The sequence below is a fragment of the Biomphalaria glabrata genome, chromosome 9 (genome assembly GCF_947242115.1).
Source record: "Biomphalaria glabrata chromosome 9, xgBioGlab47.1, whole genome shotgun sequence".
Classification (NCBI taxonomy): Eukaryota; Metazoa; Mollusca; class Gastropoda; family Planorbidae; genus Biomphalaria; species Biomphalaria glabrata.
In genome coordinates this window covers 23535557-23559805 of record NC_074719.1, presented here as the reverse complement: position 1 = coordinate 23559805, position 24249 = coordinate 23535557, and the positions used below count along the sequence as shown (strand labels likewise).

Here is a 24249-nt window from a genome sequence, read left to right as displayed (position 1 = left end):
GCATTCTCTGGTGACACTCTTCATGGGCAGATTTCACTGGTTCCAGTTTTTAACTTCCGGTACATATGTTGGTTGTCTCATTCTGTTGTGTCCGGTCCTGAGTCGAAAGATTAGACGTTGATCTTGTCGGGATAGCTTATAATAGGTATCATCTTTTTTGTGATTTGGATGAGAGCGCTGGTTGGAATGTGTATGCGTTTTGTGAGTGAATGTTGTTCTAATTTTTCATCCATATTGTTTTTGTAAAGTAGTTACGCTGAGGTTGTCAAATGTAGTTAAACTGAATTTCCATTTGATTGGATCAATAAAATTATCTTATCTTATCTTATCTTCTCATTTATTTTATTTACTATTAGTTTAAAGGCAAGTTACGACTTTGTAGTATTCAGTCAAGTTTGGATTCTAATTGTTCATGTTAAGTACAGTCATCTAATTGTTCATGTTAAGTACAGTCATCTAATTGTTCATGTTAAGTACAGTCATCTAATTGTTCATGTTAAGTACAGTCATCTAATTGTTCATGTTAAGTACAGTCATCTAATTGTACATGTTAAGTACAGTCATCTAATTGTTCATGTTAAGTACAGTCATCTAATTGTTCATGTTAAGTACAGTCATCTAATTGTTCATGTTAAGTACAGTCATCTAATTGTTCATGTTAAGTACAGTCATCTAATTGTTCATGTTAAGTACAGTCATCTAATTGTTCATGTTAAGTACAGTCATCTAATTGTTCATGTTAAGTACAGTCATCTAATTGTTCATGTTAATGTTGATGGTGTTGATGGAAAGCATGGAAAGACGCTATTTGATCCAAACAAAGTGTAAAACGTATTCTCAAAACTAATTTTAAAGGCTGGTCATTATGTGTTTTAAAATGATTTGAATCAAAATTTCGTTGGTCTCTTTTCAATTGTATGAAACCTACTTTGCATTATTTGGTTTCGTCGATATCTCTAAGATTTCTGCCGCCGATACATTCTTTATATTATCTAGTTTTGTCTAATGACAATCAAAAAAATTACCTCTTGTCTGCAAAGCCACCTTTCTACTATGAAAAAAAAAAAACAAAGTAAAAATATCAGTCTTGGTCATTCGTAAGTTGAGGTCTGTCAACTTTCCATAGAAGAAGTCAAGTGTATATATCTTTTGAATATTTATAGATCGATATTCAAAGTTTTTAAAAAGCAGTAAAATCTAAATTTAGTCTTCTTGCAAAGCTCTCAAGATGAGTTAATGTAAAATATCTAGTGGGTGACATTTCCGTCGCACTGTGAAAATGAGATCTCTTCAACATTTGTAAATATCGTTCAAGCATTGACAGAGTTGAACACTGAAAGTATGCACAGATCTTTCAATGGCAGGCCTATTCATTCTTTTATGTTGACTTCCTCCTCTCCTTCTTTTTCCTGATACTTTTCCCTGAAGGAAGGTCTCTGAGAGCCCCGAGAACCTTGTGATATGGTCGTGTTGTTTTAGTTTGTGTTCTATGACAGTGGTTAGCAGGTCCTAATATTACTCAAGTCTACTACATTTCATTTCATCTCTTGTTAAATTTGTTTATGTTGTAATACAATAAAATAAAAGTTCATTTCAGTTTATTCACTAATAAGTTATTCAAGTTATTTTAAGTTGTATAAATTAAGATACACTACGCCTACAGCGGTGAAGTTGTCTACCAACATTCTGGTGCTTCAAGTTAACAACCGTCTACAACAATAATCCATAACAGTTTTTAATTAATGGTATGTAAATTGGATCAACTTTTAATTGTTTTATTGAGACCAACATCCAATCAAGTGTATACACTTTCTTCTGAATCTTCTATCTAACAAACTGTACACAATAGGATTGATGGCAGAGTTGATCAGATATAATCTGAGAAAAAGATGATAGAATGAAAGAGAGACACCAGACAAGGCGGCATGACTCTCTGGAGCAGCTGTCTTGAAGAAGTTCAAAGCAAGAAATGGAACAAAACCCAATACGAACAAAAGACTAATAGTGAACATCATCCTGGAAGTCTTCCCAAATGTAGAATTTCGGTCTCTTCTCTTTGACTTTGACAGGTGCAGTTGTTTTCTGAGGGTTGCATTGCTGTCTGACATGATATCAATACCACTAACTGAGATCTCGCTTTCTTTATTGTGACGTGCATTCGGTGTAATAGAATGAGACAATGCCAGACTGACTTCTGATTGTCCAATTTGTTGGACCATTTGAGAAATATCAACAGACTCCGTCATCGAAGGTTCATCTCTAATGTGTGGAGAAATTAAGTACGAAATTTTATTTTTCTCTTCAAATCTACATTTCATTTCTTTTCTTTCACGAACTGTGGTCGATATAAAAGATTCACTTGGGTTTGTCGTTGAGTTATAACTTTTAGCATTGAAACCTCTCCTTTGCTTGTTCCCTTGCTGCCAAGTTTGACGTCCGATGCACACGTAAAACACACTCATGGTCAAACTACAGATAATAAACACAAGAATAAAAAACGCAGAGTTGACATTCGGCCATATCGTTAAGACGTACAAGTCATCCACCTCGCAGAAGTGACCGGAGATTTGAGGGTTTGGGGTTTTGATTGTCTGTGTCCCGTGAATTATTCCATAAGGTATCGTGAGGATGAAAGCAGCAGTCGCTAATATACAACTGGCTACCTTCGCTTGCTTGACGGTCCATTGATGTCGCAGTGGATCACAAACCATCCTGTGCCTTATTGGAAGATACATAAGAAAATAAAAGTTTTTCTTAGCTACTTTTGTCATCAACATAAATATCAATATTAAGATTAGGCTGGTTGGATTATTTAGTTAGTTGATTTGTTGGATTATATAGGTAGATGGTTGGTTTGTTTATACATGTAGATGGTTGGTTTGATTATCTATGTAGATGATTGGTTTGATTATCTAGGTAGATGATTGGTTTGATTATCTATGTAGATGATTGGTTTGATTATCTATGTAGATGATTGGTTTGATTATCTATGTAGATGATTGGTTTGATTATCTATGTAGATTATCTATGTAGATGGTTGGTTTGATTATACATGTAGATGAGGTTTGATTATACATGTAGATGGTTGGTTTAATTATCTAGGTAGATGGTTGGTTTGATTATCTATGTAGATGGTTGATTTGATTATCTATGTAGATGGTTGGTTTGATTATACATGTAGATGGTTGGTTGGATTATCTATGTAGATGGTTGGTTGGATTATCTAGGTAGATGATTGGTTTGATTATCTAGGTAGATGATTGGTTTGATTATCTATGTAGATGATTGGTTTGATTATCTAGGTAGATGATTGGTTGGATTATCCAGGTAGATGATTGGTTTGATTATCTAGGTAGATGGTTGGTTTAGTTATCTAGGTAGATGATTGGTTGGATTATCTAGGTAGATGGTTGGTTGGATTATCTAGGTAGATGATTGGTTGGATTATCTATGTAGATGATTGGTTTGATTATCTAGGTAGATGATTGGTTTGATTATCTAGGTAGATGATTGGTTTGATTATCTAGGTAGATGATTGGTTGGATTATCTATGCACATGATTGGTTTGATTATCTAGGTAGATGGTTGGTTGGATTATCTAGGTAGATGGTTGGTTGGATTATCTAGGTAGATGATTGGTTGGATTATCTAGGTAGATGGTTGGTTGGATTATCTAGGTAGATGATTGGTTGGATTATCTATGTGGATGATTGGTTTGATTATCTAGGTAGATGATTGGTTTGATTATCTAGGTAGATGATTGGTTTGATTATCTAGGTAGATGATTGGTTTGATTATCTAGGTAGATGATTGGTTGGATTATCTATGCACATGATTGGTTTGATTATCTAGGTAGATGATTGGTTGGATTATCTAGGTAGATGGTTGGTTGGATTATCTAGGTAGATGATTGGTTGGATTATCTATGTAGATGATTGGTTTGATTATCTAGGTAGATGATTGGTTTGATTATCTAGGTAGATGATTGGTTTGATTATCTAGGTAGATGATTGGTTGGATTATCTATGCACATGATTGGTTTGATTATCTAGGTAGATGATTGGTTTGATTATCTAGGTAGATGATTGGTTTGATTATCTAGGTAGATGATAGGTTTGATTATCTAGGTAGATTGTTGGTTTGATTATCAAGGTAGATGATTGGTTGATAAATCTAGGTAGATGATTGGTTGGATTATCTAGGTAGATGATTGGTTGGATTATCTAGGTAGATGATTGGTTGGATTATCTAGGTAGATGATTGGTTTGATTATCTAGGTAGATGATTGGTTGGATTATCTAGGTAGATGATTGGTTGGATTATCTAGGTAGATGATTGGTTGGATTATCTAGGTAGATTGTTGGTTGCATTATCTAGGTAGATGATTGGTTGGATTATCTAGGTAGATGATTGGTTTGATTATCTAGGTAGATGATTGGTTGGATTATCTAGGTAGATGGTTGGTTGGATTATCTAAGTAGATGATTGGTTGGATTATCTAGGTAGATGATTGGTTGGATTATCTAGGTAGATGGTTGGTTTGATTATCTAGGTAGATGATTGGTTTGATTATCTAGGTAGATGATTGGTTGGATTATCTAGGTAGATAGTTGGTTGGATTATCTAGGTAGATGATTGGTTTGATTATCTAGGTAGATGATTGGTTTGATTATCTAGGTAGATGATTGGTTTGATTATCTAGGTAGATGATTGGTTGGATTATCTAGGTAGATGATTGGTTTGATTATCTAGGTAGATGATTGGTTAGATTATCTAGGTAGATGGTTGGTTTGATTATCTATGTAGATGATTGGTTTGATTATCTAGGTAGATGATTGGTTAGATTATCTATGTAGATGGTTGGTTGGATTATCTAGGTTGATGATTGGTTGGATTATCTAGGTAGATAGTTGGTTGGATTATCTATGTAGATGGTTGGTTGGATTATCTATGTAGATGATTGGTTGGATTATCTAGGTAGATGATTGGTTGGATTATCTAGGTAGATGATTGGTTGGATTATCTAGGTAGATGATTGGTTGGATTATCTAGGTTGATGATTGGTTTGATCATCTATGTAGATGGTTGGTTGGATTATCTAGGTAGATGATTGGTTTGATTATTTAGGTAGATGATTAATTTGATAATCTAGGTAGATGATTGGTTTGATTATCAAGGTAGATGGTTGGTTGGATTATCTATGTAGATGATTGGTTGGATTATCTATGTAGATGATTGGTTTGATTATCTAAGTAGATGGTTGGTTTGATTATACATGTAGATGGTTGGTTTGATTATACATGTAAATGGTTGGTTTGATTATCTAGGTAGATGGTCTGTTTGATTATCTATGTAGATGGTTGGTTTGATTATACATGTAGATGGTTGGTTTGATTATCTAGGTAGATGGTTGGTTTGATTATCTATGTAGATGGTTGGTTTGATTATACATGTAGATGGTTGGTTTGATTATCTAGGTAGATGGTTGGTTTGATTATCTATGTAGATGATTGGTTTGATTATCTAGGTAGATGATTGGTTGGATTATCTAGGTAGATGGTTGGTTTGATTATCTATGTAGATGATTGGTTGGATTATCTCTCTAGATGGTTGGTTTGATTATCTATGTACATGATTGGTTTGATTATCTAGGTAGATGATTGGTTTGATTATCTATGTAGATGATTGGTTTGATTATCTATGTAGATGATTGGTTTGATTATCTATGTAGATGATTGGTTTGATTATCTATGTAGATGATTGGTTTGATTATCTATGTAGATGGTTGGTTTGATTATCTATGTAGATGGTTGGTTTGATTATACATGTAGATGGTTGGTTTGATTATACATGTAGATGGTTGGTTTGATTATCTAGGTAGATGGTTGGTTTGATTATCTATGTAGATGGTAACGGTTGGTTTGATTATACATGTAGATGGTTGGTTGGATTATCTATGTAGATGATTGGTTTGATTATCTAGGTAGATGATTGGTTTGATTATCTAGGTAGATGATTGGTTGGATTATCTATGTAGATGATTGGTTTAATTATCTAGGTAGATGATTGGTTGGATTATCTATGTAGATGATTGGTTTGATTATCAAGGTAGATGGTTGGTTGGATTATCTATGTAGATGATTGGTTGGATTATCTATGTAGATGATTGGTTTGATTATCTAGGTAGATGACTGGTTTGATTATCTAGGTAGATGATTGGTTTGATTATCTATGTAGATGGTTGGTTGGATTATCTAGGTAGATAGTTGGTTGGATTATCTAGGTAGATGGTTGGTTGGATTATCTATGTAGATGATTGGTTTGATTATCTAGGTAGATGATTGGTTGGATTATCTAGGTAGATGGTTGGTTTGATTATCTATGTACATGATTGGTTTGATTATCTAGGTAGATGATTGGTTTGATTATCTAGGTAGATGATTGGTTTGATTATCTATGTAGATGATTGGTTTGATTATCTAGGTAGATGATTGGTTGGATTATCTATGTAGATGATTGGTTTAATTATCTAGGTAGATGATTGGTTGGATTATCTATGTAGATGATTGGTTTGATTATCAAGGTAGATGGTTGGTTGGATTATCTATGTAGATGATTGGTTGGATTATCTATGTAGATGATTGGTTTGATTATCTATGTAGATGATTGGTTTGATTATCTAGGTAGATGATTGGTTTGATTATCTATGTAGATGATTGGTTTGATTATCTAGGTAGATGATTGGTTGGATTATCTATGTAGATGATTGGTTTAATTATCTAGGTAGATGATTGGTTGGATTATCTATGTAGATGATTGGTTTGATTATCAAGGTAGATGGTTGGTTGGATTATCTATGTAGATGATTGGTTGGATTATCTATGTAGATGATTGGTTTGATTATCTAGGTAGATGACTGGTTTGATTATCTAGGTAGATGATTGGTTTGATTATCTATGTAGATGGTTGGTTGGATTATCTAGGTAGATAGTTGGTTGGATTATCTAGGTAGATGGTTGGTTGGATTTTCTATGTAGATGATTGGTTTGATTATCTAGGTAGATGATTGGTTGGATTATCTAGGTAGATGGTTGGTTTGATTATCTATGTACATGATTGGTTTGATTATCTAGGTAGATGATTGGTTTGATTATCTAGGTAGATTGTTGGTTGGATTATCTATGTAGATCTTCAACCCAACAGAACCTGGCACAGCATCACGTACTGGCTGGAGAGTTTGCTGAAGCTCAAAACTAACCTTGTAGAGGCTATAGCCACCAAGGCAAAGACAGACGACAACACGATGGCTGCATTCAAATATCGTCTAACTTTACAGAAAAGAGGCTCGTCAAAGTCCCACACGTGTAACATGTCATACATCTCACCTGAAAGTGAACGTTGATTTCATTGGAGATCGAGGACAAAAAAAAACTGACAATTAACATTTTTAATGCATTTTATTTTATTAGAATTCTTCTTGACTCACTTTTAACTAAATCTTTTTATAACAGATGGAATTTCTTTTTTGTAGACATTTTTTTTTGTAGACATTTTTTTCTTTGGATTTTGATCGTTCCCTGCCATTTCGAAATGTTAAAAAATCGACCACATTTCTAATTCTAGTATCACTGTAACAAAGCTAATTATAAAAGATCTTTAGTATTTACTATGTAACTGAAAACGTAGCCGAAATCTGAGGGATAACAATCGTAGTGACATTTCAAACACAAACAATACATTGTAACAGATAGGAACTTCCAAGAAATAGTTGTTTTTTTTTTGTTTTTTTTTATATGTGGAGATTTTCATAGATGTCGGAATAACTATAAATAGCTCTCTTTTTGGTGAACTTCATTTTAGCGACCTTGACATTGTTTATTTCAACTTGAAAATCTTCAATAGCATGCTTAGTGCGCTCTGGTGCAATCTCGTGGGGGGGGGGGGAGAGGGTAACAGGGATAAGGTTTCCGTGCTGCCTTTAGGCACAAAGCAAATACAACACGGGATTCGAACTCGACCCCACCCCCACCCCCCTTTAATAAGCAGCGAATCGTTTTCCGGCCTATTTCATCTTCAATTATTGCATGTTATGTTTGAAAATAGCAATTCTTGAAAATGAATTCATGAAAACGTCTCTTTAACGTCAAGTTTTGAGTTAAACTTACAACAACTCAATTATTCCATTTAGAAAAAAAGCTGTTCCGGATTGGGAACAAAACAAAGAGCAAGAGTGAGACACGTATAAAGGAACATGATAAACTAGAAAGAAATGGATCACTACTAGTTCCATTCTATGGTGTTCGAACACAACTAGTTGAAGGTTCATTCCGATTTATTTCATCTCACGTCAACTGTATAAAGTAGAGTTCTCCTTTCAGACCAAGTGGTCTACAGGGCAGATGATATAAAGGTCACCTTTTCTGTGACCTACGGTTAACGAGGGTGTCATTTTGCCAGAACAACGACCAACCGCCTTTACTTTTCCCCAACTAATATCAGGTACCAATTAAGGCTGGGTGGACTCAGAGGCACCCAAAGATCCCGAAATAAAAAAAAACCGTCTTCATCTGGATTCGAACCCGGAACTCCCGTTCGGAAGCCAATCGCTTTACCGCTCAGCCAATGCATCTCCCGTCTACTGTATAAGGAAGCGATATTTGTAAATAATCTGTTTATGCTTTCGATGTTTAATAAGGGTGTTGTATAGCTAGCCCAAAAAGTTTTGGAAGTATACTTAACTCTTTCTCTCCGTAATTATTTACCACATTCTGGTGGAATCAACGTTGGTATCGTCAGTTAGGAGAGAAAGAGTTAAGAAAAAGGTTTGATGTCATCAGGTATATCGCTTTTTATTACAAATAAGTGTAAATAATTGCCTAGCCAGTTAAGTTACTTACCAGGTATAACTAAAATAGTTGTAGGTAAATCAAATATGGCCATGCTTATGATGAATATTCTCAGAGGTGTAATCGCCATCTTTGACAAATAGACGATAAGAACCAGACAGTTACCTATACTGCCCACGACAATGAGAAGAGACAGGTAGATCAGAGCTGGTATAAAAGCTAGAGTAGACTCATGTTGTAGAGCTGACAGGTATTCTTTGATCTCTTCAGTTGAATAGTTTCTGTTTGATGTTTCTATTTTGAAATTGTCGATAATTTCACCATTCATTGTAAACACTAAATTTAGCTGTAAATTACGATTTACAAAAAAGAATGTAAATAGCAAAATTGGATTAAATAATACATATTATCTGAAGGTATAATGTCCTTATTATAAACGATTTTAACGTTGGATAGATAGATAGATAGATAGATAGATAGATAGATAGATAGATAGATGATAGATAGATAGATAGATAGATAGATAGATAGATAGATAGATAGATAGATAGATAGATAGATAGATAGATAGATAGATAAATAGATAAATAGATGGATGGATGGATGGATGGATGGATGGATGAATCGATAGATAGATAGATAGATTGATAGATAGATTGATAGATAGATTGATAGATTGATAGATAGATAGATAGATAGATAGATAGATAGATAGAACGTGATATAAGGACAGAAAGTGAAAGAAGAATGAGTAACAGACCAATGCTATTTAACTTACTTTGTGTACTTGTGTTATCACCATGCAAACAATTCACAGAAACTTTCCTTGTGCTTTTCAAAACTTTTTGATTTCGGTTTCCGAGCTGTTCTGAGCATGTTTCGTTTGATAGTTTGTATTCAGTCCAAAGATTAGGAGCAGAAGTTCGGTTGATCAGGAAAAATTAAGCTTATAAATAAATAAAATAACTTGATACTGTTTTAATCTGTTTGAATCTGATAAAACACTTCAATAATACATTCATTTCCTTCCTCGAATGACTGTTTTAAGGCAATTTATAAATAGTTTGACGTTTGGTTAATCACGGAACACAAATGATTTATAGGCAGTATTTTATGTTCTCTGTAGAACAAATCTAAATAAATAGAGACCCAACACATGACATGGTCAATAAAAGGTAATACTTGTAAAAAGAAATACTACAGGACCGCTGTAACATAGTCTCAAGATTACAAATGATGGCTAGGAAAATATAAAAAATGCATTTACAGTCATACATTTCAATACAGTAAGATTTCTTTCCTTTTTTTCTTTAAAAAAAAATAATTAATAGACATAACAAATTTCAACTTGAAGGTTGAAATAAGCTTTGTGGAAAATCGCAGAATGTAAGCAACAAGAAACAGTTCTAACATATTCAAATACATATAATACACATGTAGTTCTAACATATTCAAATACATATAATACACATGTAGTTCTAACATATTCAAATACGTATAATACACATGTAGTTCTAGCATATTCAAATACATATAGTACACATGTAGTTCTAACATATTCAAATACATATAATACACATGTAGTTCTAACATATTCAAATACATATAGTACACATGTAGTTCTAACATATTCAAATACATATAATACACATGTAGTTCTAACATATTCAAATACGTATAATACACATGTAGTTCTAGCATATTCAAATACATATAATACACATGTAGTTTTATCATTTAAATAATTAATTATGAGAACAACATAAATTACCAAGAATCTTTTATTTTTAAAGATTATCTGCGACAGTAAATTCCGCTACTGTTTATCTTCTTATCTTATATAATACAGACGTTACTTCAAAAAAAGAAGATGATTACGTCCTACTCGTCATGCATTTAGTCATGCATATTAACCAACGACCTAAATTCTGCCAAGTCACTGGTTTTCCTGCTAGCTCAGGCAACCCATTCCATGCTCTAATAGCACTAGTGAAGAAGGAGTATTTGTACAAATTTGTCCTAGCATATGGGATGAGGAATGTGCCTCTATCTTTGTTTCTTTCAGAGTATTTTATTAAATTTTGTTTTTGTATTTGAAGATTATGGTTCAGTGTTTTGTGCATAATTACTACTTTACTTTTAAGTCTTCTATCCTGAAGGCTTTCTAAATATAGTGACTTTACTAAATGTGTTACTCTAGTCAAATGTGAAATTCGTTTGTTATGAATCTCACTGCTCTATTTTGTGTCTGTTCCAGTTTCTTAATGTTTTCTTGAGTTGAGGGGTCCCAAATTGAGGATGCATATTCTATTATTGGCCTAACCAAGGTTAAATAACATTTTAGTTTTATGTTCTTATTTGATTTAGAAAAATTTCTTTTAATAAACCCTAATGCTTTGTTTGATTTTTTTATAGTTTCATCAATATAGTGTCATTCCCTGACAGTTTTTCATTTATTATAACACCTTGGTATTTTGCGTTTTTAGTCTGTGTTACTGGTTTACCACGAATAAGATAAGTGGAATTAATTAGTTCTAGTTTTTTTTTTGTTACTCTTAATAACTGACATTTTAGGGTGGAAAGACATGCTCCAATTTGATTCCCATTTCAGTAATTCATCTAATTCTCTTTGTCAAATTTCAGTATCTTGTATTGTTTTTATTGTTCTATATTTTATGCAATGCCCAACCTGCGATCGCAGCTGCGTATCAAGGATTGGCCTCTTTAGTCACACAAGTTGCAAAGGGAAAAGATCGTCTCTCGAGACGTAAAATGCCACAGATTTTATGCAATATGGTTTTCTGCTGTCTGACTGTCCGTCTATCCGTCTCACAACATTTAGGCTCACTTCATCTACAAAATAGGTTCACAGTGATCAGGTCTTCAGATAAGAAAGCGGAGGGATGGTATGTGTGGCAGCAGGGAAACTTTCTCCCAGATACCCCACGGGTGAGGAAATAGATAGGACCCTAGAGAACTTAGCATGCTTTAACAAGAAATATGCTTTATAAAAATGTAATTTAAAAAACAAAGAAGACAAAGTATCATAATATTTTGTCTTCTGTTACAAACACACTCACTCATTTATATATATATATATATAGATATAGATATAGATATAAGATTCTATGTGTGTGTGTGCGTGAACAAAACGTATATTTCCGAAAAAGTTTCACATAAAATTACATGAGAAGTTTACATCCCGCAATTAGCTTTTAGTGCCAGACATTTATAGCTGTCCTTATGTCTGAAATCTTTTGTTTAGTCTTGGTAGCCTGTATCTTTTGTTTAATCTGGGTAACTTGAATCTTCTAAGTGAGTAACACATTAAATTATTTTGTTAATTGGTGTCCAGATGTTTTTTTATGTTACCAATCATCTTACTAACAGTCTTTAATGTTTTCCTTGGTTTATTTATATATTGATGTTTAGATTGCCAAACTTAGCATTGATATTACAAAGTAAAGTACAGCAGATGTTAGGATGGTAAAACTCTGACATGATTTTATTCGCTAACAATAAAGAAAAACATGATTCTTACAGTTGCACTTATTTGTGGATATAATCAGTATTCGCAGTAATATTATATTCATCATTACCCTTTCAGGCCCCCAGTGTGCACCTTAGGGCGCTAATTGTTGAAAAACATAAAGATACGGACCTCCCTGTTCTTAGCAAAAGACAGAGGAATGGGGGAGAATCGGTTGACAAATCATATAGGGTGTCCAGGCGGTCCAACAGACTAAGGAACAGGTAATGGTGAAGGTGATTTACCTATTTATTTAGTGTAGCAAGTCAGTAATTTGAAACATTCTTTTCTAAACTTTCTATCCAATAAACTGTAAACTATTGGATTGACAGCGCTATTGAGCAGATAGGATCTACTAAATAGCTGATACAACGCCAGTGAAATTCCTTTCAGAGATGCATAACTTTCTGGAGCAGCTGTTTTGTAAAAGTTTAATCCTAGAAACGGAATAAGTGCAATAATGAACACCAGACTGACAGTGATCATCATCCAGGAAGTCCTTCCAAATATGCTTCTTCGCTTCGTAGTTCTATTTAAATTTGTTTCTTCTACTAATGATACTTTCTTTGTAGGTTTTTTAAACAGTGAGTTCTTCTTTTCGATCCCAAAGTCCTTCACTTCCTTCCTGTTGTTGCAGTAGTAGAGCTCGATGTTATACACGCCTTTCTTTCTCAATCTCTTTGAGGCCATCTGTTGCCTGTATTGCAGCGATCCTAAATTAGTCGATTGGATTTGACCATCTGTACTTCCAATTGCAGAGCTACTGTCTAACACAGAGTCACTTTCTTCAAATCTAGAAGTCTTGCCAACAATTTTGAGTTCCTTCCTAATCTGTCTGTGTTTCCATGTTTTGTATCCAATGCATATGTAGAAAACAATCATGGATGAGCAGCACGTGATGAAAATGAGAATAAAAAATGCGGAGTTTAATAGCGGCCATTTTGTTGTGACGTAGAAATCATCTACCTGACAGAAGTGACCATAGATGCCAGGAACTGGTGTTAAAATGGTTTGGCTTCCATGGATGACGCTATAAGGGATGGATAAAACAAGGCCGACAACAAGCATCACAATACTTGAAACTTTAGCCTGAGTGATCGTAACTTGTCTGCCAAGAGAAGAACATACCATTTTGTACCTAATTTTAATGAAATAATAAAAAAAAATTATATAAAGTATAATGAAATAATTTTAAAATGCATCAGAGTTATGTGTCAATGGCAAAATCAAAGCCATATAAATTATTGTACATATAGCATTGCTGGGACTTGCCCCCTATTGTTTGAAATGTAAAATATCGACTAATTAACAATATTAGCTTAAAAGAAGCAACCAATGATCGAATGATATATTTAGTGAAATGGTACATGAAATACACATTATAATTTGTTTGCGGTATAAATGGTGTGATGTATTGTCTGAAAATATGTAGGGTTTTATATTTCATTATTTTAAGGATTATCTGTTCATTAACAGCTGTCTGACTCTTCCCCCATTCTCCCCCTTGAGGTGGACGATAAAATACGAAACTTTAACCTGTTGTTGCTTACGTGGTACACAGAACAACTAAGTCATTTTCAAGATAAAAACCACAGCAACCAAATTTAACAAAATAACCGATTTCTACTCGCAATTTCGACCCAGTATGTGTTATAAAGTCAAAATATTACAAAACACGAGATTTTTGCGTTACGTTTTCAGAGTAACTAAAACTCTTCTTACAATACCTCTATACAACTCTTCCCTTCATGGAAACTTTCGGGTGGTCTCTAAAACCTTGACTCGGATCTTAAAAACGACTCCAACGATTTTCCTAGAAATCTGACAGTTGAAGTTCTCGCTGTGTAAAGAATGACTAGCTCTTTAACAAACTGGGAAAACTCGAGTTGGGTCGTTATACTTTTTCGAAGTATAAAACAAATAAATGTAAATTTGACAACTAGAAATTATTCTTGAATGAAGATATATATCTTGGAATATTTCCGCGTTCATTCAAGAGCTTAATAAATTAATGTTGAGGAACATTTAACGCATCGTATTAGGCCTATACATCTAGATGGAAACACTTATCAATGGGATAAAATAACATTTTCAAATTGTAGAAAACCAATCTGGTTTTTTTTTTCAACAGATTTCATGTTTTTATATAGCCAACATAATGGTCACAGGAATAATTTGGAACTTTGGAAATTGTTTACACTCTTTTATTGATCACTAGGGTCACATTTTCCACATTGATTTTTTGTTCTCTTTCTTTCGATCCAATTTTTAGCGGCCCCCGTAAGGGGAAAAAGCCGCTATTAGGTTTGTGCAAAATGTCCGTCTGTCCGTCTGTCCGTCTGTCCGTCTGTCACACTCAGATCTCGAAAACTAGAAGAGATATGAAAAATATTATTTCATCATTAAATCTGGCTTGAAAAGTTTAGGTGCAACGGCTACTTTTGGTTTTCTAAAAGCAAACCGTTTAATTTATAAAATTAATTAAGCAAGCGATTTTTTCATAAAAATACACCAATTCTAAAACAATTACGTAAATGTAAGGGAGGCAATGTTACAATATGCTAACAAAGATGGACAATTTTTGTGTATTTTCAGTATCACTAAGTCAAATATATTTTTAAAATGTACAGGAAATGTTTACAACAAATACAAATAATAGTTAAAGACGTTTTTTCTGGTCAACTAGCTGCTAAAATTAAAAGAAAACATTTCTGTTTGTTTATAAAGGCTAATAATGCACTTTGTATGTAAATATCACGCACATTTTTTTAAATGGACTTTTTATGCAGCGATTTTCGTGCAGTAGCGTAACGTCGCAACATGATCAGGTGCTAAACCAATTCCTTAAACTTTTTTTAAAAATCAGATTTTATTTATTTTTTGTTTAGTGCCCCCATCCGAATAAAAGAAGCTTATTTTTGTGCGTTTTGTCTGTTGGTCGGTCTGTCCGTCACGATTAGATTTAAAAAACTAGAACTCTAAAAGCTATTGAAAATCTGATTTACCCTTTAATGTTCCTCCCATAACATCTCAATAGTTTTAAGTATCTAAAATTGATTGTTCCGGATTTTTCTGTGCAAAACTAATCAACGCCAACAAATGTTTGTTTGCTCTTCTAACTTATATTACATTCAATTTCCATGCTTAAACGTTGCAAAAACACATTATCAATAATATGTTGTTCCGTTTTTTATGTAAATAGCATATTGATGCTAAATCATAATCTCTATAGCCTACTGACTTATATTTCATTAAGTGTAAAAATGTTCCGGATATTGTTTTATAAAACATGAGTTATGCCTAATGATTGTTTGAAATCGCATAAGGCTTTTAAAAAAAGTAATTTACTAGAATTGATTACTGAAAATTACTTTTTAGACATTTAATTTTCTTGTAAAACATAACATAGAAGTTTTGTAATCGATAAAGAAAGTTCCGGATTTTGTTTCTTACAAATCGTCGCCAGAAATTTCCGAATTTATTTAAAAATCTACTAACGCCAAATAATTGTTTGAACTCCCTCTTCTAATTAATAAACAAATAATCTTCTCATTTACGAAATAATGTTTTTACGGATTTTTATGAAAAATATTTTAACTCACTACTCTCTTACAGTACATTTAACTTTCTACCTAAAACATTAAAAAATCTAATTATCGTTAATATTATGTTCCGATTTTTAAGGAAAACAGAATCCAAACACCAAAGTAAGGTATGAAAATCTCTCCACGTGGCTGTAGTACATCTAATTTTTATACGAGACCATCCAAAAAATTTAATTAACGGTATTACATTTATCTGAAATTCTCTTTTTCTTTTACTATTTATACAAACATCCGGAACAATCTATTATATAAACTTTTCAATTGTGTTCATACCTAAAAATTATTGCGATGTTTTGAAACGTAAAATAAAGGTTAATCAATTTTTAATAACTTTTACTTGTTTTTTTTTATATCAAGATGACGGACAAAACGCAAAAACAATGCGGCTTTGATCCTTTTTAAATAAATTCTATTAGAACTCAGTGCACCAATGTCTATGAACCCTCGTTAAATATCTCGTGTAAATAAAGACATTTTTTTATGGTACCGGTACTAGCCTATTGTGAGGTAATGGAATTTTTTTTTCTTTGACGTCATATGAATGGACTCTTTAAATGTAATGTTAAAAGAACGCACTCGGTGCACCAATGTCTATTAACCCTCGAAAAAATTGCTTGTATTAATGAAAACATATTTTAGTCTAACTAAGCCGTGTGACGTAGTGTTTTTTTTTCCTTTGACGTCACATGGAATGAATTCTTTAAATGAAATGCTAAAAGAACGCACTCGGTGCACCAATGTCTATGAACACTCGAGAAATGGCTCGTGTTGATAAAGGTGATTTTTAGTCTAGCTAGGCCTTGTGACGTAGTGTTTTTTTTTCCTTTGACGTCATATGGAATGAATTCTTTAAATGAAATGCTAAAAGAACGCACTCGGTGCACCAATGTCTATGAACACTCGATAAAAGGCTCGTAATGATGAAGGCGATTTTTATTCTAGCTAGGCCGTGTGACGTAGTGTTTTTTTTCCTTTGACGTCATATGGAATGAATTCTTTAAATGAAATGCTTAAAGAACGCACTCGGTGCACCAAAGTCTATGAACACTCGATAAATGGCTCTTATAGATGAAGGCGATTTTTAGTCTAGCTAGGCCGTGTGACGTAGTGTTTTTTTTTCCCTCTGACGTTATATGGAATTAATTCTTCAAATGAAATGAAAAAAGAACTCGGTATAGTAATGTTTATTAAGCCTCGTTATGTGACTCGCGTTTAAAAAAGGAATGATATCTTGATTTAGATCTAATCTAGATTTTTTAAACTAGATCTAGATTTTTATTACAGTATATCTAGATCTGGATTTATATTCTAATTAAAATTATTTTAGAGTCTAGATCTAGAATTTCTAGATCTAGTTTATCTTATATAGACTAAAATAGACTAGATTAAGATGTAGAATTTCAATTTCTAAACTTAAAGTGTAAAAAAAAAGTGTAGATTTTCATTTCCAAACGTTTTGATCAATATTGTAATGTTTTAATATACTAAAACTAATCTACTATTTTTTTATTAAATTTAAATTTAAATTTACGGCAAATGAATCTTTGAAACATTATTACTTTTGACCATCGGATGGCTGCCTGGTCGTGCGGTTTGCGCGCTGGACTGTCGTTCAGATTTATGGATGGCCCAGGGTTCAAACCCTGCCCGCTCCCATCCCCCGTCGTCCTGCGGGAGGTTTGGACTAGGAAGTAATTATCTTCAACTCTGAAGGAACATCCGAAACGTGTAAAACATTTTACATCAAAATTAAATCACCTCTTGAATATTATTTGCGAATATGCAGATCCGACAGGGATCCGACTTCGACGGGGGCCGCCTCTGAGTTTGTGTAACACAAACTCTCTTTGTAATCTTGTTTTATTTCATTTTAAAAAATGCAAGTTCGTGTTCTCATTTTCTCTTCGGTTTTAAAACACGGTCAAAGTCAACAACAACAACAACAACAACAACAACCCTTACTAACAACAAAAGAGAGAGAGAGAGAGAGAGAGAGATCTATTTCGTATTATTTGAAAGCCAACGCTTTCCAACATCGCTATTGTATATGTGTGGATAAGATGACTACACTCTGTAGAATTAAACAGTCAATGAATATCTCTTATTAAGAATAGATCTAGATTATGCGATGTCATTGTTATGCTGTTCCACTGAGTAATAGAAAATTTAAAAAATAAAAAAGATTCAGCTCAAATAAACAAGAAATGGGTTTTAATAAAGCATTTTTGGAATTTAAGGGCGGTTATTCCATTAGAAAATAAAATGGCCAAAATTTGTGTTTTTAGGGATTACATTGAAAATATTATGGGAGAGAGGTGAGAGGGGTTTTATAAAGCTGGTAGACCAAAGGCTACAAGGGATGGCCCCTAGAAAGTTTTGGATTGTTCCATTAAGGGATGAAAGATAAATAAGGGACTTTGATGACAAGAAAAATTTGTTCGGGTTAAGATAGCATTGTAATGTGGGCCGTACATAAATATTTAATTAAAATTCTAAATTAGGTAATAACTAGTGTCCAAATTTACTTTGACAAATAAACGTATTCTAAAAGATAATATTGTTTCCACTGACCTGGTAGTAGCTATGGCAACCAAAACAAAGATGGACGACATTACACATACAGCGTTGAAATATCGTCTAAGTTTGCAGACCACTGGCATATCAAAGTCCCACACATAAAATGTATCATAAATATCTCCTGTTGCAACGGAGTAAAAATAAAAGTAGCTTTATATAACAAGTAAAATAAAACAAGTAAAATATAACAAGTAAAATATAACAAGTAAAATATAACAAGAAAAACATAACAAGTAAAATATAACAAGTAAAATATAACAAGTAAAATATAACAAGTAAAATATAACAAGAAAAACATAACAAGAAAAACATTTTAAAATAGATTTTAAAAAAAAAGACAAAACCTATATTATATAACTTAAACGGTGAGGAAAATGGGAACAAAAAATGTTTGATTCTAACCAGGTATCGAACCTGTGATTTGGTCACGTTGTCTTCTTGATCGAACGATGTAACTCATTCGGCCAGAGGGCAATGCAAATTTGTATTATTATATATTATAATATATATTATAACTTGTATATAGTGCTACTCGCATACGTATAGCATGCTCAGAGCGCTATGGTCCAATCTCATTTGTGGACCAGTTGGGAGGGGATCCCTGGGAGAGGGTTTTTCGTGCTGCCTTTAAGCGCTCAGTAAACACAATTCTGCTCGAGTCGGGTAGCCAAGCCAAGACTTCAAGCGTACTTAGCATCTCGGCCATTATTATTTGTTAGTTCTTTCATTATATGGACATCTTTTGATTTAGAACTCTCTAAGATCTAGTCTAGATCTAGATCTACTTCTAGATCTCTATAATCTAAATGTAATCTATATTAGATTTTCGTAAAAATATAAGCAAAGCTTAGATAACCTTTCAATTAACTTAAAGCAACTTTAAATGTAATAAACAACTCTTTTATCCAGTATTTTAGTACACAGTACGGCTGACTGCGCTATGTTCTTTTTATTAAATAATTCCAATGATAGGCCTTTAAATCTAGACTTAGAAGACAATGTGCAAATTTTCCCGAACATTAATTTATTCAACTCTTGAATCAATAATGCCTTACATTAGGAAATTCCCTTTCAAGGACGCAATAGTACTTTGAAAATATATGTTGGTTCTAGATCTAAATCTATTTCTCAAGCAAAATTTACATTTATTTATATATTTATTGGAAAAATTATAATTGTCAAACTAGAGTTTTGCTCATGTGGCCAACGAACTAGCAATTCTGTGTTTAGCGATATACGTCAACTGTTAATAACTGGAAAAGTCGTTAGAGCCGTTTTTGAGATCAGCTTTAAGGTTTAGCCCACCCACCTTTCATGAACTTCTGAGTTTCTGTCTATTTTGTGGACAAAGAAAAAGGGAGGTAACTTCTAGTAGTTTTTCGTGCTGCCTTTTCCAAAACATTTTTTTGTTCAGTTGCTCAAGTCTCGCACTTGAGGTCTCGTGGCTGCATGATGGAAGGTTGACGTGCTAGCCACTGAGCTATTCAAGTACTTATACAATTAAGAGGTTTCGTAGACACTGTTATATAATATCATTTTTATCGAACGACTTAACCCTGTAAATAAGGCTAATCTTCCCTAAACTCAGTACATTGTCTATCTAAAACAATATAAATTAATTGCGACTAATTTATTAACTAATTCTTCTTTGTTTGTTTTTTTCTTTAATTTATGCATGTGTTTTTACTAACAATGAATAATTGTGTAAAATGACAACTTCATCCGATTATGTGAAGTAGTAGAAATGACGTGTACAAGATTGAAACCCACTGAGTGATATAATAGTTATACTAATATAAAACAGATAACGTAATGTAAATAATACGCCAATAATAGAAAAAAGGTTATTATAATGAAGGGTTCAATAGGAACTGTAACTAATAGTTTTTAAAAGGAATAAACAGACATTTATAACAAGTTTGTTAACAAAATTTGATAATAAAAAACAACTTGTTTCTCTTATACAATTTCTTTTTGTTATACCATTGTCATTTATTTGTGACCGTTAGGAATTAATGTTAAGGAGGCTTTCTTGAAAAACAATGCCAACAATTGTCTTCTAATGCAATTAACAACGCTAAACACCGAGATTGTAGTTTTTTAAAGCATTTTAACTAATCGGTTTATGTTTACTTCCAGAATTGTTTAGGCAAAATGAACAACATCTTCCTTCAACATCTTCCCCCATGCTTTCAAACAACGCTTGTTTGACAACTAAAGTGTACACTGAACATTTCTTCTCACCTGGGATTACTAGAAGATTTGTGGGCAGATCATAAATGGCCATAACTATGATGTAAAGTCTCAGCGGTGTTCTGGGCATCTTTGTCCAGTAGACACCTAGAACAAAACAATTACCTATACTGCCCACAACAATCAGCAGAGACAGGTAGATCAGAGCTGGTATAAAAGCTAGAGTAGACTCATGTTGTAGAACTGACAGATATTCTTTGATCTCCTCTGGTGTGTAGTTTTTCGAGATATTACCAATCATGATTATTAGGGTATTCTACTTTTACGCTTATGGGGTGTGGTAATGTGAAGTAATTTTGTGGTTAGTTTACTGCTTTATAAAAAGTTGTAGAAATGGTGTAGATCTTAGTACATAAAATATGTAATACTTAATTTAATGCCTTTGTCCATATTTAATTCGATGAAGACGAAAGTGGAAACTGTAATTATCATGAGGCGCTTTACTTTCGGTGAAGTATATAGGTTGGTGTCATTATCATGAGGCGCTTTACTTTCGGTGAAGTATATAGGTTGGTGTCATTATCATGAGGCGCTTTACTTTCGGTGAAGTATATAGGTTGGTGTCATTATCATGAGGCGCTTTACTTTCGGTGAAGTATATAGGTTGCTGTTATTATCTTCACCTGCAAAAAATGTTTATACGTTTTGACTTACATTAGTTTTACTTAGTTATCAAAAAACAAAACGATAGACGTTGCACTTTTCTTTTAATCAAGATGAAAATGAAGACCTTCCTTCAGGGAACAGTACCAGGAAGAAGAAGAAGAGGAAGACATAGAAAGCGATGGGAAGAATGGACAGGCCTGTCAGTGAATGAAATTTTATCCAGGGCAGAGGATAGAGTGGAACGGAGAAAGACAGTTGACAGATCTTGTGTGGTCCAACAGACTAAGGGTTAGGAGAAGGTGAAAATGATCGTGAATTTAGATTGTTATTCGCGTTTTTAGTTTTAGAGGTCTCAAATACCAATAACATGAAAAAGGTAGAGCTTTTTAAAATCAATTCTTCCTTTTGGAAGCTGATAATGTTTTTTTTTTCCATTAAATTAGTTTCTGGTAATGCTCCATATTGCAGGGAGTCTTTCCAGCAAGTTTTGCATAATCAAGCTCTTCTATGATTTCTACATGCAATACTTCTTTGTTCTTGTACGTCTATTTACTTTGTATCTTTATTGAAACAAACAAATTTAGTTTAAGATTATTGTATTCTGAAAACGTGTAACACAATCATGTTTTTCACTTTGTGGCTAATTAAGTAACTTGTTTTCCCTAAGATATACAGAAACTATCAAATATTTAGGAAAATCGTTAGAATCATTATGTAGCTGCATGACCAGTTTCAAGTTTCCATGCAGGTTATATTTGTTTTTCTACTTTCTTGAACCCATGAAGAGTTTGCAAGCTAACAGTAACACAAATTTGGAAATATAATAGCAATTGCTAAAAGTTTTTAGAGCAGAGCATGAACTGCGGGTAACAATACATTGGGGAAAACAGTTTTAATAGTTGCTCATTATTATTTTCCATCATCATCCCAAATTTCAGTAGACAAGTTATTTTTTTCATTGCATTACATTTGCATAACTAATAAGGTTTCCTTGAGATAGAATAAGAAACAAAAAAAAACACTTGCATATTGAGCTGTAAAAAAAAGCCTAAATATTTTTTGCAAATAAATCCAAAATTTTTTTTTTACCTGCAAAATTTGGCTACAGAATAAAACAATTCCTTGTATATTTTTTTCATAACACTACACATAATATAAAAATTCTAATGCAAATTTCCTTTTTTTTTTCTAACTATAACCAAATTTGAATCGTCGGCACAATAATTGTTTTAAGATTTTTTTTCTGTCTGAATTAGATTAAAGACTCCATAAATCTATCTCTAATTGATGACATCTTTTCATACAACACTTCACTTGAACCGGACATGACGTGCAAGATTTCCGAGGCAATTGTGTTTCAAAAGGAAGGAAATGGAGGCTTACGAAAACTATCAGTATGACTAATAAAAAGTCCAGTTTTTATGCAAATATATAATTTGCATTTATGTATTATCAATTCAGGCAAATGTCCGTTCAATACAGGTCAGTGATGTAAAGAGAGGCAAGGGACGTAAGGAGGCTGTAAAGTCTTTGAATGAAATTTGTGTTTAAAGTGATGTTAAAAGAAAATTCAGATTACTTTACCTGTGAACGGAAATATTAACAAATTAGTCATCTAATTCATTTATCATTGTATTCTGACTCTAGACTACACTGAGAGAAGATATTAAACATTTTCATTATGTTGCTGTATGTTGATCTACATCGCATATCTTTTTATTGTGAATCTATGAATGTATGACAATAGTTTAAACTACTTACACCTCAGAATGGCTGTCCTATTTATCTCGTTTAGCATCGGACGGGGAGACAAACGTCGCGTGTCAATACTTCAAACTGTTAGCACATCAAGTGGATTTTCTTCAATCAGCAAATCATTAAATATCTCACTAACTGAATAAAGTAGGAAAAAAAATGATTTAAAAAAATGAAATCAATTTTAATGTTAATCAACTCCCCTTAAACTAAAAAAAACAACAACATATTGTAACTAAAAGTGTTTATATATGTACTTTTCTTCGTCGCCCAACCATTTGGGACACCACGCACGCACGCCTGACTCTCTAACCTTCGTTGAAAATGTCATGGAATGAAAACGCTTTTATTTCTGCCAGTCGGACTAGAGTTACCCAACGTAACTTTCCCGACGACAGAGAGTGAGGATCAGAAAAAAGGAGGGGGGGGGGACAAGTAATCTTGCTCTTTACATTCTATATTTGACTACATTTATGTGTGTATTTTTACACACGTCAATATCTGGAGCAGACAATTCCCTGTCAGATTAGCCTTTGCCATGACAATTACTAAAGCCCAAGGCTAAACGTTCAAAAAGATATGCCTGTATTTTCCAAAACCTGTTTTCAGTCATGGACAATTGTATGTTGCTCTCTCCAGAGTTCCTTCTTTTCATTCACTCACAGTCGTTTGCCCCTGCCCACCCCATTTGGACAACTGTGTCTTTCGGAACGTGTTCACTCGTCACTAAATAGCGAGCGTATGCTACGCCGCGGGTCGACTAGTAATTCTTATTTTGCTGATATTCTAATGCATGGGTCGCCAACCTACTGTCACGGCCTAGATATTGGTATAGGCCTGGACGGTTTTGAATTGGTCTGCCTGTGTGCGTAGTAGATACCTCTTCTGGTACTACTATAATGTTTTTTCTGACTTCTTAACTAATTACTTTCACACACACACTAGATTTGCTGGTGCGTAAGAATACTAAGGTACTGAGCTTTCCGACCACAACACTTAGAATCACTAATAGACTCACTGGTAGCAGACATGGTTTGTATTCACATGAAATATTTCACAAAAGATATTCCGACTTCAG

At 33.3% G+C, this 24249-nt stretch overlaps 2 protein-coding genes across 4 annotated transcripts; both read right to left on the bottom strand.

Moving 5' to 3' along the window:
• Positions 1–1581: 1581 nt before the first annotated feature.
• On the bottom strand, positions 1582–9873 carry LOC106080141 (D(2) dopamine receptor-like). Its single transcript, XM_013241462.2, has 4 exons — positions 9625–9873; positions 8898–9192; positions 7259–7385; positions 1582–2718 (listed from the first exon to the last, which is right to left on the bottom strand). Exons 1-4 carry the CDS (start codon positions 9646–9648, stop codon positions 1776–1778), a joined length of 1389 nt encoding a protein of 462 aa, XP_013096916.2. The 5' UTR covers positions 9649–9873; the 3' UTR covers positions 1582–1775.
• Positions 9874–10006: 133 nt separating this feature from the next.
• LOC129921578 (alpha-2 adrenergic receptor-like) lies at positions 10007–23311 on the bottom strand. 3 transcript variants are annotated; one of them, XM_013241464.2, is made up of 4 exons: positions 23178–23311; positions 20802–21433; positions 18552–18678; positions 10007–13513 (listed from the first exon to the last, which is right to left on the bottom strand). In XM_013241464.2, the coding sequence occupies exons 2-4, from the start codon at positions 21049–21051 to the stop codon at positions 12625–12627; spliced, it is 1266 nt and encodes a 421-aa protein (XP_013096918.2). In that variant the 5' UTR covers positions 21052–21433; positions 23178–23311; the 3' UTR covers positions 10007–12624. The 3 variants fall into 3 exon arrangements, with proteins under 3 accessions (XP_013096918.2, XP_055897721.1, XP_013096917.2); XM_056041746.1 differs by lacking the exon at positions 23178–23311 and adding an exon at positions 22506–22813 and having other exon boundaries at positions 10007–13483; XM_013241463.2 differs by lacking the exon at positions 23178–23311 and adding an exon at positions 22506–22765.
• Positions 23312–24249: the final 938 nt, after the last annotated feature.